Source organism: Theobroma cacao, chromosome 1 (genome assembly GCF_053813885.1).
Source record: "Theobroma cacao isolate CCN51 chromosome 1, ASM5381388v1, whole genome shotgun sequence".
Classification (NCBI taxonomy): domain Eukaryota; kingdom Viridiplantae; phylum Streptophyta; class Magnoliopsida; order Malvales; family Malvaceae; genus Theobroma; species Theobroma cacao.
This window is the reverse complement of record NC_142639.1, coordinates 11174289-11186739: the sequence shown is the minus strand read 5'-3', so window position 1 is coordinate 11186739 and position 12451 is coordinate 11174289. Positions and strand designations below refer to the sequence as shown.

The 12451-nt window shown below is 33.9% G+C and overlaps 1 protein-coding gene and 1 pseudogene across 1 annotated transcript; one reads left to right on the top strand and one right to left on the bottom strand.

The window, feature by feature from the left end:
- Window positions 1-262: 262 nt before the first annotated feature.
- Window positions 263-1883, bottom strand: LOC18612276 (UDP-glycosyltransferase 71K3 pseudogene; annotated as a pseudogene).
- Window positions 1884-2706: 823 nt separating this feature from the next.
- LOC18612275 (Pectin lyase-like superfamily protein) lies at window positions 2707-4603 on the top strand. Its single transcript, XM_007048993.3, has 5 exons — window positions 2707-3158; window positions 3267-3438; window positions 3645-3851; window positions 4001-4260; window positions 4360-4603. Exons 1-5 carry the CDS (start codon window positions 2764-2766, stop codon window positions 4514-4516), a joined length of 1191 nt encoding a protein of 396 aa, XP_007049055.2. The 5' UTR covers window positions 2707-2763; the 3' UTR covers window positions 4517-4603.
- Window positions 4604-12451: the final 7848 nt, after the last annotated feature.

Below are 12451 nucleotides of genomic sequence, written 5' to 3'. Positions count from 1 at the left end.
GACAGGGCATATGTGCCTCGAAAACTACGGATACCAAGAGGTCATAGGTCACAACCCCACTATTGCTCCAAGTGTAAGGCTTAAATTTTAAAGACCAGCTTTGGAGTAGAGTTTTATACCTGTAAATCGTTGGAAAATTGTAATCCAAACTTGTATTTGAACAATATTTTCTTCTATAATTTTTTAAACGACTAATTTTCAACTTAATCTCAATGTCAAACCAGACCTAGAAATGTATGAACATTTCCCTAACAAAATGCTGTAAATAGTATCAGCCGTTCTGTTTGGAGACTGAGGAAGGTTGTTATTAATTAATGAACGAAATGTAAGCACAAATAAGCTGCCTTTTTCAGACTTCCAAACTTGCAGAAGAAGTGCATTACCCCAGCATAACCTTTAACCAATTCCCCGAAAGAAGCAAATGAAGTTCCACCATCCATCACAGCTTCTCTAATCTTTTTAGCCTTTTCCTGACCCTCAATCTGACCTCGCTTTCACCATCCATCACACATCTAGCGGCTCTTTCTATCTCATCCGCCATCACAAGCTTACCCTTGCTCATCCTATAATCCAACTTCAACTCCACACCCAGCTCTAAATCTTTCACCATCTGAAATGCATTCATTTGTTGCTCTGAATAGATTGGCCATGTTGCAACTGGTACCCCATTCCACAAGCTCTCCAAGATAGAGTTCCACCCGCAGTGTGACACAAACCCTCCAACTGCTTCATGGGCTAGGGCATCCGCTTGGGGTGCTCACCCACAAATCCTCCCTTTCTTCTTTGTTCTCTCCAAGAATCCATCTGGCAAGATACCCTCTAAATCAAGGTTAGTGTACTCCCTTGGTGCCTCGAATTCGCCCTTTGCTGGCGCCTTGCGCACTGACCACAGGAATCTGAACTCGCTACGCTCGGGCCCACATGCAATTTCGCTTAGTTGGGGCTCATCAAAACTCCCTAAGCTTCCGAAGCACAAGAAAACTACTGATGATGGAGGCTGTTGATCAAGCCATCCCAAGATCTCTTTGTTTTCAGCTTTGTCAATCTGTAAAATCTTCTGACCCTTGAGACCGACCAGTGGACCAACCGGGTAGATGGGTGGTGTAGAAATAGAACATTCCATCAAAGACTTGAACGCATGTGTTTCAAGCTCTTCAAATGAATTTATAATAATACCTTCAACCTCCTTGAATCTTCTTGCATGTTCTAGCAATGAAAGGTAGCCCCCCTGCTTGTTAAATAAAGAGGGGCAAAACACCAGTAGGTACAGGTTTTGCATAACCTGGGATGATTGACTCAGGATCTGATTCCTCAAACTCACGACCAGCCTGATCATGTCGAGTTGGAAGGATGAACATGAGGCTAAGAAACGCTGCACTCGAGGCGGAAAACAAGTACGAAGGAATTCCAAGTTTTTTCCCTATGTCAATCATGGCAGTGCAAAAGAAGTCCTAAACCAAGCCAACGACTGGAACTGAGTTGGAGGTTGAATCAGGCAAAGCATGGTTGATTATAGCTTCTTTGGCGTGGGCTTTATGGCTCTCTAAAAAAGTAGTGAAAAACTTTTCTGCTGATTTATAGAAAAGATCTAGCGAAGGAGGATCACATCGAGGAAGCTTGACATATTGTATCCGAGAATCGGATGATGCAGCTAGAGTTTTTGTATATGCATCTGAATCAGGGACGAATGATGATGGAATGACAATAACTGTTACTGAAAATTGATCATATCGATGAAACAGCCGCTTTGCAAACTCTAAAATAGGCACCAGGTGACCAATTCCTGGAACAGGGATGAATAATAGCTTGGCTTTTCTCATTTGCAGCTATCCTTGGTGGTCTTAATTTGGTTAGTGTGCTTTACTTCTCGTTCTCCTTCGTTCTTAAATATTGCTAACTCTTTTGACTCTATGTCAACATAATCTTGGTTTATATTATAATTATATTACAGCTACTTTTTCTTTATAATTTACTATGAAAGCGAGTTTGATAAGAAAATTAAGGCGAGTATTGATAAAGAAGGTGAATTACAATGACATTTTAACATATGTTGCGTAGCAGAAAGATGGTGCTGAACTATTGATAAACACCCTTTAACCCTTTGTCAACATAATAAGGGTATATAATGTTGACTCTTTCCTTTTGAACTTTAAATAAACCATGATAGCGAGTATTGAGAGTAACAAATGAACCCTTTGTCAACATAATAATATGGGTGTATAATGTTGACTCTTTTCTTTTTCTTTTAAAATAAACCATGATAGCAAGTATTGAGAGTAATAAATGAACCCTTTGTCAACAAAATATGGGTGTATAATGTTGACTTTTTTTCATTTTCTTTCTAAATAAACCATCATTCTCGTGACTCAGCTGGAGAGAACGATGAATGTTTGAGAGACCGGAGACGTGAAATAAATTATCAATTCCAATGGACAAAATTTGGTGAATTAATTTGGAAAAGCTTAAGGCGTAGGCACACTTACTGGTTGGCAGTGGCAGAATTGGGCCTGGGGAGTGGACCCGAACAAGGAGCATGAAAAAGTGAAGTCTAAACTTGTCCCTCCATATATTTTTTTGTTTTTGGGTGGTCATCGCTTATGTTTGGTAGGTTGGAAATTCTAACAAGAATTTACCAAAGGACAGGGTGATTTGCAAGGCATGCCATCTACCCTTAAACTTCAAGTGCATGTTTATGCATCCTCCCCTTTAAATATATATCTCCTATCCCTTATCTCTCCCTCATCCCATAAGAAAAAGAAACCAATGAGTCCCAAAAGCATTTTTTCCACTGTTCTTGTTGCCATTTTTGCTGTTTTTGCATCCAGAGTTGTCATAAATCCAAGCCCTGAGTTCCTCAAATATCTTGTTGATTTTAGTATAACCACTTGTTCATCCTCATCCATCATTGCAACATTCATTCCATTTTACTTCGACAGCCTACATCGACATCATCGTAAACACCCTGATAAGGGCAAAACAGGATCAATTTGTGATGACTTCCCACCAAACTTTCCACCTCCTGAAACCAACACAACGTTGACGCTTTGTGTTGATCGAAACGGGTGTTGCAACTTCACGACAGTGCAATCAGCAGTTGATGCAGTTGCAAACTTTAGCATGAGAAGAACCGTAATATGGATCAATTTGGGCATTTACTAGTGAGACGCTGTTCTTTCCAAGTTCTATAATGAACTCTTTTTTCTCTTTTCCTTTTTTCTTTTGGGTCATATTCATAAGCCTGAATGCGATGCCTTTGCTTTTTCCAGTGAGAAAGTCACTATTCCAAAAACCAAACCCAATATTACATTTCAAGGACAAGGCTATACATCAACTGCAGTTGTTTGGAATGACACTGCCAATTCTGCTAATGGCACCTTTTATAGTGGTTCTGTTCAAGTTTTCTCCGCCAACTTTATTGCTAAGAACATTAGCTTCATGGTGAGACATAATATACTTCAATAAATCTATATAAAATTTGTTAATTATAATTACGAATAAAGATTAAATGTTGTTTTCGATGAAGAAGACATGAACTTTTTATTTATATATATAAGAAAAGTATATCAAAATACATTAATAAAACGAGAAATGAAATTTGTGCTATCGAATAATGTATTCGAGCTTTTATCATATATTTATGGCAGAATGTAGCTCCTATCGCACGTCCTGGTGATGTTGGGGCACAAGCAGTGGCAATTAGAATAGCAGGAGACCAAGCAGCCTTCTGGGGTTGCGGATTCTTTGGTGCTCAAGACACACTTCATGACGACCGAGGTCGCCATTACTTCAAGGATTGCTATATACAGGGCTCAATCGACTTCATTTTTGGGAATGGAAGGTCTCTATATGAGGTAATGCTTACTGTGAAGCAATCTACACTGCATTTTACAACTTGCATATGTCCTCTCGGCTGTCTAGTCCAGTCCAGTCCAGTCACCTTGCGAAACCAAAACCTTTATAACGATTCAATTTACCCCCTTGTAATACACATTTGGAACAGAATTGCCAGTTGGTTTCCATGGCAAACCCCGTTGCTCCGGGATCCAAAGGCATAAATGGAGCCGTCACGGCACATGGGAGAGCTTCCGGGGATGAGAACACCGGGTTTGCATTCGTGAATTGTAGCGTGGGAGGAACAGGAAGAATATGGCTAGGTCGAGCGTGGCGACCATTCTCGCGGGTAGTTTTTGCTTTGACATCCATGACAGATATTATTGCACCAGAGGGCTGGAATGACTTCAACGATCCTGCAAGAGACCAGTATGGACTGCAATACTCATGGTTAATTTGACTATATGTTAGTTCTAACGTATACACATTACCGACTAAATTTGCTTTTGGCTTATGAACGCAATGCAGGACCATCTCCTATGGAGAGTATAATTGCACGGGTGACGGAGCTAACACGACTTTGAGAGCCCCTTACGTTCAAAAGCTGGATGATACTCAAGCTTCTATTTTCCTTAATACCTCCTATATTGATGGGGATCAGTGGTTGCAATCCTACAATAATTAGCAACCTTACTCAACATTGATAGTGATCCCCGAATAATTCATGTAATAATAACATAATGGAATGATGCTACTTGCCCTAACAATTTAATTTATTCCAACTTTTTATGGACGTGGCACAAATTTATTGGACAAATATGTTCAATGATGACATCAATCTACCAATTCCTAGTTAGACCATATTCATAAATACATGTTTAAAATTGAACCAATACATATTTTTATCACGACGTATCAAACAAATAGTTGAGATTAAGATGAATACCATTCTTGAATTATTATTATTATTATTTTAGTCTATTAATTGTACTTTATAAATGGTGGCATATTGATTTAACTGGAACGAATTACTTTGGATCTTTGCCACTCAACTAATTAACGTTGATGGCTAAAAATAACCTTCAATTGATAAGATGATTTTGTTGAAGTTGCCGTTTTTCCTTATAACAAAGTTCGGGTTATTATTCTATGCACGTCAGAGGCTTTTTAGCTTTACGAATCGGGTTAAAGAGTTGACACGTACTTATTTAATAATTAATAAATTTATTAATTTTTAAAAATATACTATAATGGCACATATCAACCTTCTAACTCCATTTATGGAGTTCAAATACTCTATGGACGTACATATAAGATAATTTTTCATAAAATTTATGATGATTTTATCAAAATTTAAAAAAATTAAGGAGATATCTCAGTGGTTAAAGTTAAACTTTAATCACTGAGATATTAACTTTAATTGTGTAATTTAATATTACATGTAAATAAAAGAAAACTCTGGAATTTGAAGGCATCTGTTTTGGATAAGATATATGTTAGACAATCAAGGGAAGGTTTTCATGCAATCTCAAGACATATTTAGTAATTGATGAAGCTCACTTGCTCAAAAAGGTTCTATTCAAAGAAAAGAAAAATTGAAACTGTTGCTGGCTTACAAATTTGGCAATGGAAAATGATACACAAAACTTGTAAAAGAGGTGGAGCCTCTTAAGTGTTGCGTGGCTGGGATGGGAGGAATTCAAGTTATAAGACTTATACTTGAAACATAAACATGCAATCTTGGCCCCCAAAAAAAACATAAGCATACAATCTGGGATTAATTAATTTAAAGCATAACAGAGATTATATTTTAAATAATGAATTAAGAAAAAAAAAGTTAAAATAATAATGCTATTATCATTTTCAAGTACATGCATGCTTATTAGCAATTACATTATGTTTAATGAATGGTAATAAAAAGTTAGTAAGGACTTCAATTATATTTATTATTTATATATACAAATAGACCTGTCAATATGGGTCGATTTGGCCCAGCCCGACCCAAGCCCTTGCGGGCTGAGAAATATGGGTTGGGTTTGGTCAATCCATTTTTTATATGGGTTATCAAATCCCCAGTCCAGCCCAACTCTTGTTAACTCATGGGTCGGGCTGGGCCAACTCACTTTTTTTTTTCAAAAAAAATATTTTTACTCCAAATCAATAAAATTATGCTTTGATTTAATTCACAAATAGAATAATAAAAATATATTACAAATAAATAAATTACACCAAACATAAATAAGAAAATAAAGTACATCAAACATAAATAAAATTTCAATCTTTAACACAAACTACAATCTCATCAACATAAATACATAATCAAATATTTATAAAGTTCAAGACTAATTTATGTCCTTCTCAATCTTCGTCCTCAATCAAAACATTTGAATCTTATTTGGACAGCAATGATGTGTCCAAGTCTAAATCATTATAATATAATATTCATTGCTATAAAAGAAACAGATATAGTGAGTTTTAATTTTAACTAAAATTATTAATTTAACAAGTAAAAATTAAAGACATTGAAATATATAAACGAAACAATACCATTGACAGTTAAGAAAAGCCATGCAATCAATTTTTTGTGCAGACAAGCATTTGAACAATTTCATGGCAGAGGGAACTTCTAAACTTGGTGAGAACATGACCACCAATACTAAAAGCATGATGCTACCGTAGTAATCGGAATGTTCAGTACATCTCGTGCCATAATAGAAAGATCAAGAAAGCGCTTAGCATTATCCTTCAAATAATTAAGCACATCCAAGTCTTCAAATACTTCATAATCAAGCTTTGCCTCATCTAAATAAACATCAAACTCAGACTTTCCAACAATAGACATTGTTTCATTTTAAAACATTTTGAACTCTTACAATTTTTAAATACATAGACAAAAAAATTATCAAAACATAAATAAAGTAACATAAATTCTCATGTAATAAGATGAAGGAAAGACACAAAACTTATACTAAAGATCTTTGATTCCTTGGGTTTAGTTCCCCCTCTGGCTTGCTTAGGCAAATTACTCATTGAGTGAGAACATGTACTTGATGCACGAGTGTTGCTTGCATATTCTTCAAATAGCTAGTACAATTTTGTCTTCACAATTTCTAACTTTCCATGAAAGGTAAAAACATTAATCTTAGAATAGAAAAATTTTAAGAAATCAAGTTTCATCCTTGGGTCAAGAATAGCTTCAAATGCAAGCACTATACTATAATCTTTCCAATACTTGTCAAATTTCATTTTCATATTTTGAGACATATCATTGATAATCTCATCTTCATTATGCAAATTCTCATTTAAAATCGATTCAATTTTCCAAACTTGCATGAAATACAAGTTGAAAAAGATGAACCAAATATCAAGTTTGTGGTCTCATAAAAGGGCTCCAAGAATTCACAAATTATCATTGCTCTCCCCCATTCCTCATCAGATGGATTATATTTATAAGTTCTATCAACAAATTGGAGGCTAGCAAAAGCTTTTTGATATTTGATTGCACTTTCAAGCATCAATTATGTTGAATTCCATCTAGTTGACGCATCTAAACACAACCCAACACCTGCATCAATACCAACGTGTTGAACACATTCTTGAAATTTTTTCATCCTCCCATCCAATGCCTTTACATATTTCACACTCTCCTATCGTAATGTGCAGGTCCGAAAATCCGACCGTTAGACGCAAGAAAAACACTAGGGAGTCGCCACCAATCTTTGTTTTAGGTGTGATTGGCCACCTATTGATTTGATTCTAATCGATGAAGTCTTAAATTGATTTTAAGTCCATCGAGAGAATTTTAAACTGGTCTACGTCTTTTAAGACTAGGTTCGGGAGTGCAGTTACACCCGGGGAAGGATTAGTACCCTCGTGACGCCCGTTCCATGAATGGTACCATTTGATTTTTAAATTATCCAATTGGGGGCATTAATCATTAAATTTATTATGTTTCTTTAGTTATTATTAATTTATTTTAGCCTCTATTTTATCAAAATATTTTATTTGACTCTAAGGCGTGATATGAACATGAGGTATTGTGAAATGCATGCCATGAAATTCAAATAATGTCAGACAAATAACTTTTTATTGATGACATTCTCCAGGATTTGCCCATCATATTGGTGGGATCCGAGGATATTCTCTCACCTAGAGAATTATCCGATAAATTCACCTTCGTAAATTGACGAAAAAATCTCATTATCGGGGTTATTGTACGCTTTTTAGAAAAAGAATATTTTCATGAATGTAAATCTATTACGAGTAAAAGCCTTTTAATTAAATATGTTTCTCAAGCCCTCCCATCGTATTGGTGGGATCCGGAGACATCCTTTCACCTAGAGAACTTTTCGAGAAAAACTCGCATTCGAAAGATTTTCGAAAAATCCTATCATCGGGACTTATATTCGTGAACAAAAGTATCTATATGCCATGACATGCATGATCCAATAAAGATATATGCTATGCTTATGGAATTCATTATTATTTTTTATTTCTAAATTCTCCTATGTCTTCCTTGCTATTTCTTAAGGACTCTCTTTTTCTATGTTTCCATTTATAATTATGCATATTATGGATCATATATGTTTCTATGCTGTTTGAGTGTATATTTTTACTATATAAACTATCTTTTCACTCAAAATCTACAGCAAGATATCCTATTTCATAATTATATATATTTTGATTCCATTTTTCTCTTTTTATTATCTACCTTATTCCCTTTTCATAACAATTATAAATTTATTACTATATATATTTTATACAACTAAATATTTAAATTTTATGTTTTAGACATATTTATTATTTCAAATTTTTCATCATTGAGTATTTTAGTTATTTATCAATTTATTTATTGTCATGAGTATTGCCATTTTCACAAAATTTCATTTTTATCTTTGGACAACTTAAATATATGTCATCTATTCTCTTATATATGCCATATTTGTATTTATATTTTGTTTGACTAATTTATTGTATAGTAATTTTTATTTATTAAAAACATCTCGGAATCTCAAAATCGAGGCCCTCCCATCGTACTAGTGGAGCCTTAATTTGGATTCCGAGCTTAGGGAAAATTAATCCAAGATTGCGACTCCTCGCGTCCCGGCCAATCATCCCATCATCGGTATTGTTATAATTAAACTTATGGTGTCTTAGGATTCGATTTTCTAAGGTTGATTTTAATGCATATGCTATCATAGTTATTTGACTAACTTTAATTATTTTTTTTATGTCAAGTATTATACGTTTTTCCATTTTTTATAATCCATTGCATATACTTATCCCCTTTTATATTTTTACCCAAATGTACCACACCAACAACTCTATAACTTCCATTTTTCATTTAATTTAACCTCTATATATATGTATATATATATATATATATGTATATATATATGTATATATTTTAACCAATTATTATTTGTTTCATTCATTTTATATTTTTTATTTATCTTTCTATAGCTCTCACTAAAACATATCTCATTTAACAAGTTATGTTCTGTTTTACATATGTACTTCATTTACCTTAGTTTAAATACTCTTAATAAATATTCTCCTACATTTAAATCTCCTTACTTTAGTATATTCAAATTATCTTTATATTTTTATATTTATATTAATAATTATATATATCTATAATCCTCTATTTTCATTATCTTCTTATGCCTAAAAATAATATCTAAGAGTTTTAGAACATTACGCTAAAATAATCTAATCCTAATCCTACATGATTAAACAATAATTCTAAAAACTAACAAGATGAGCTAGCCCAAATCACAACTGATCTGAAGAAAATGACAAAGAATTTACCTTTATGGGCCAAATACCCAACTAGCTTCAGTCCATCGTCTTTCCTACGACGTGGATTCTATTCCCCAAACTGTACCGCTCGAGGAAGGAAAGGAGAAGTCTGTCTCCTTGGTGACTAACCGACGCCGTTTAAACACCCCCCACAATCAGTTACTCTAAAACCCCAACGATATAAACGACTTTCTTTTTTTTCCTGCACTGTTCTCCCTTTTTACTCACTTTATCTCAAAAGCCGCCAGACATCCACTTCCTTCTAACTTCTCAGCTGCTCCTTTTCTTCTTCTCTATTTCTTTTGCTTTCTCCTTTACTAGTTACCTGAAAATCGATCCTAATCCTTTAAATCTTCTTCTCTCCTCAAAAAGCTATTCCCTTTCTTCTCCTTTACTCACCCAAGTCAGCAGCTGGAAGCCTCCTTTCTCCTTTCTCTGTCGGCCAAATCTAAGTCAGTCCAAATAGCTTCTATCTTCTCTCCTTTTTAAGCGACCATCAAGTTACCAAAACCCCCTCTATATTACTTTGTCGACTTCCTACCACCGAAAATCCCTCACTAAAACCAAAAATAAAAATCTATCCTTAAAAACTCAAACTAAAAAAAAAAAAATCATAAAACCAAGCTACTCTGTTTCTCTCCTTTATCATTGTATATTTTTTTATGAGTTTTTTTTTTCTTTTTTTTCTCTTGTTTTTTGGGATTGCTTTTGGCTACTAGACTAGGGTTTTTTTATTTATTTTTGTTTGTTGTTGTGGATTTTTTGTAGCTGCTATAGTAGTGGTTTATACCCAATTCCAATCTTGGGGGTGCCGTTTCCACTTTCTACCAGATGCTAGTTTTTCACGTCTGGCACATCGTATTGTGCCTAGCAGGGTGCGGACACACCCTACCAGTCGTCCAACTTTTTCTCATTCATTTTTTTAAGCTTTATTTATTTCATCTGTTTTTGGAGTATTCCAGATTTTGTTTGGAATTTTAATCTTTGATTAGTGCTTTAATTGTTTTGATCCATCCTTAATTGCATTAGTCTTATTGGACTAGTTTTTGATATTGGGCCACCAATGTGCCCAAAGCTGCCCAACACCCAAAAGCTCAATTTTTCAATTTTGGATTGGACATTGGCCCATGACATTAGTGAAAGTCAGTCTATACAAAAAATAAAAATAAAAATTAAATTAAGCCTAAATTAACCTAAAGATAATAACTGAATAAAATTAAACTACGGTAATGATAATTAATTCTTAAGGGTAGATAAGATATAGGTAGTGTCTACATCTCCCTAATTTTAAACAATGCTTCATTAACTACTTTTAAGCCCTCTTGAACAATAAGATTTAATATATGAGCACAACAACGCACATGAAAAAATTCACCATCACAAATCAAGCTACTTTGCAAATGAAGATGACCTTTCAAGATAGCTTGCGTGTTATCATTAGCAGAAGCATTATCTAGAGTAAGAGAGAAAACTTTTTTATCTATTCCCCATTCTTTCAAATAATCAAATACAGTGGCAACTAATTCAACTCCAGTGTGTGGAGAAGGCATACGACAAAAGTTGAGTAACTTGCTACATAATTTCTAATTTTCATTGACAAAGTGAGCAGTCAAACAAATATAGCCCTCAGAAGTAGATGCTGTCCATACATATGAAGTTAAACAAATTCTATTAGTTACCTTGGCCATGGCTTGTCTAAGTTTCTCTTTCTCTCTAAAATGAATTCTCTAGACATCAGATACAGTAGTGTTTCTAAAATGCATCACTACATTTGGATTTATATACTTAGCCTAAACTCTAATCTTATCATATTCAACAAAAGCATGAGGCAAGTCATGCTTAATTATGGCTTCAGTAAGCATGTCACGTGAAATCCTAGGATTAAATTTTCTAGCCCTTACTTTCCTTTCATAATCCATAAGCATTTGATGTGGATTAAAATATGAAATGAATTTACAAGTTTCAATGTGATGACGTAAATGTGAAGTGCCATAATTAGAGCCATCAAGTTTAGGACCAACCTTATACTTCGTTTTACAACCATTACAAGTCGCCCTTTCTACTCCATCTTACTTTTTACCTATTTTAGTGAAATAATTCCAAACATTTGAAGTTTTTTTTTTTTTGGCCCTCTTACTAAATTGTTCAGATTCAGATATATGAGATTGGGAGGGAATTTCATCCTCATTCAAAATGTTCACATCATCATCCAAATTTATACAATTTTCAACTTATTGATCCATCACCACCACCTTCAAATAACATAAACATGAATTAAAAATTTTAAAAATTTACACCAACAAATAACAATATTTATTAATTATATCTATTACAAATGCATTTTTATATATGTAATATATGGTTTAAAATAGATTCCTAAAAGAAAAGGAGAACAAAATTTGCAACGTTAGGTTTTTGCTCTAATTAGCACATTTAATTTTTAAAAAATATTTGATAACATGGAAGAAAAATTTGAAAGATGAATAAAAAAAAAAGGGTTAAGCATTCTCACTTTCTCAATCCATAGCAATTTTACCTTACATAATTCAATAAGTTTTTGCCTTTCAAGACAATACAATTACTTGAATCCACAATTTCATTTTGGTTTCTTTTTGAAGTACAAGTTCATTCCAACAGGTAGCTTCTAATCCACAAGTTTATCCTAACCATAATAGATCTCATCTCTCAAAGAGAAGAACAAAATAATTTCTTCTGATACTATAGAATTATAAACAAGCCACCAAAATCTCTATCTATAATAACATCAATTTTTGTCGATAGATCATGTAATATCAAACCTAGTCTTCCCTTCTGCTTT

Coding starts and splice junctions, on each gene's coding strand:
- LOC18612275 (XM_007048993.3), top strand. CDS start 2,764: ATGAGTCCCAAAAGCATTTTTTCCACTGTTCTTGTTGCCATTTTTGCT. Junction 3,439..3,644: donor CTAAGAACATTAGCTTCATG/GTGAGACATAAT, acceptor TATTTATGGCAG/AATGTAGCTCCTATCGCACG. Junction 3,852..4,000: donor ATGGAAGGTCTCTATATGAG/GTAATGCTTACT, acceptor CATTTGGAACAG/AATTGCCAGTTGGTTTCCAT.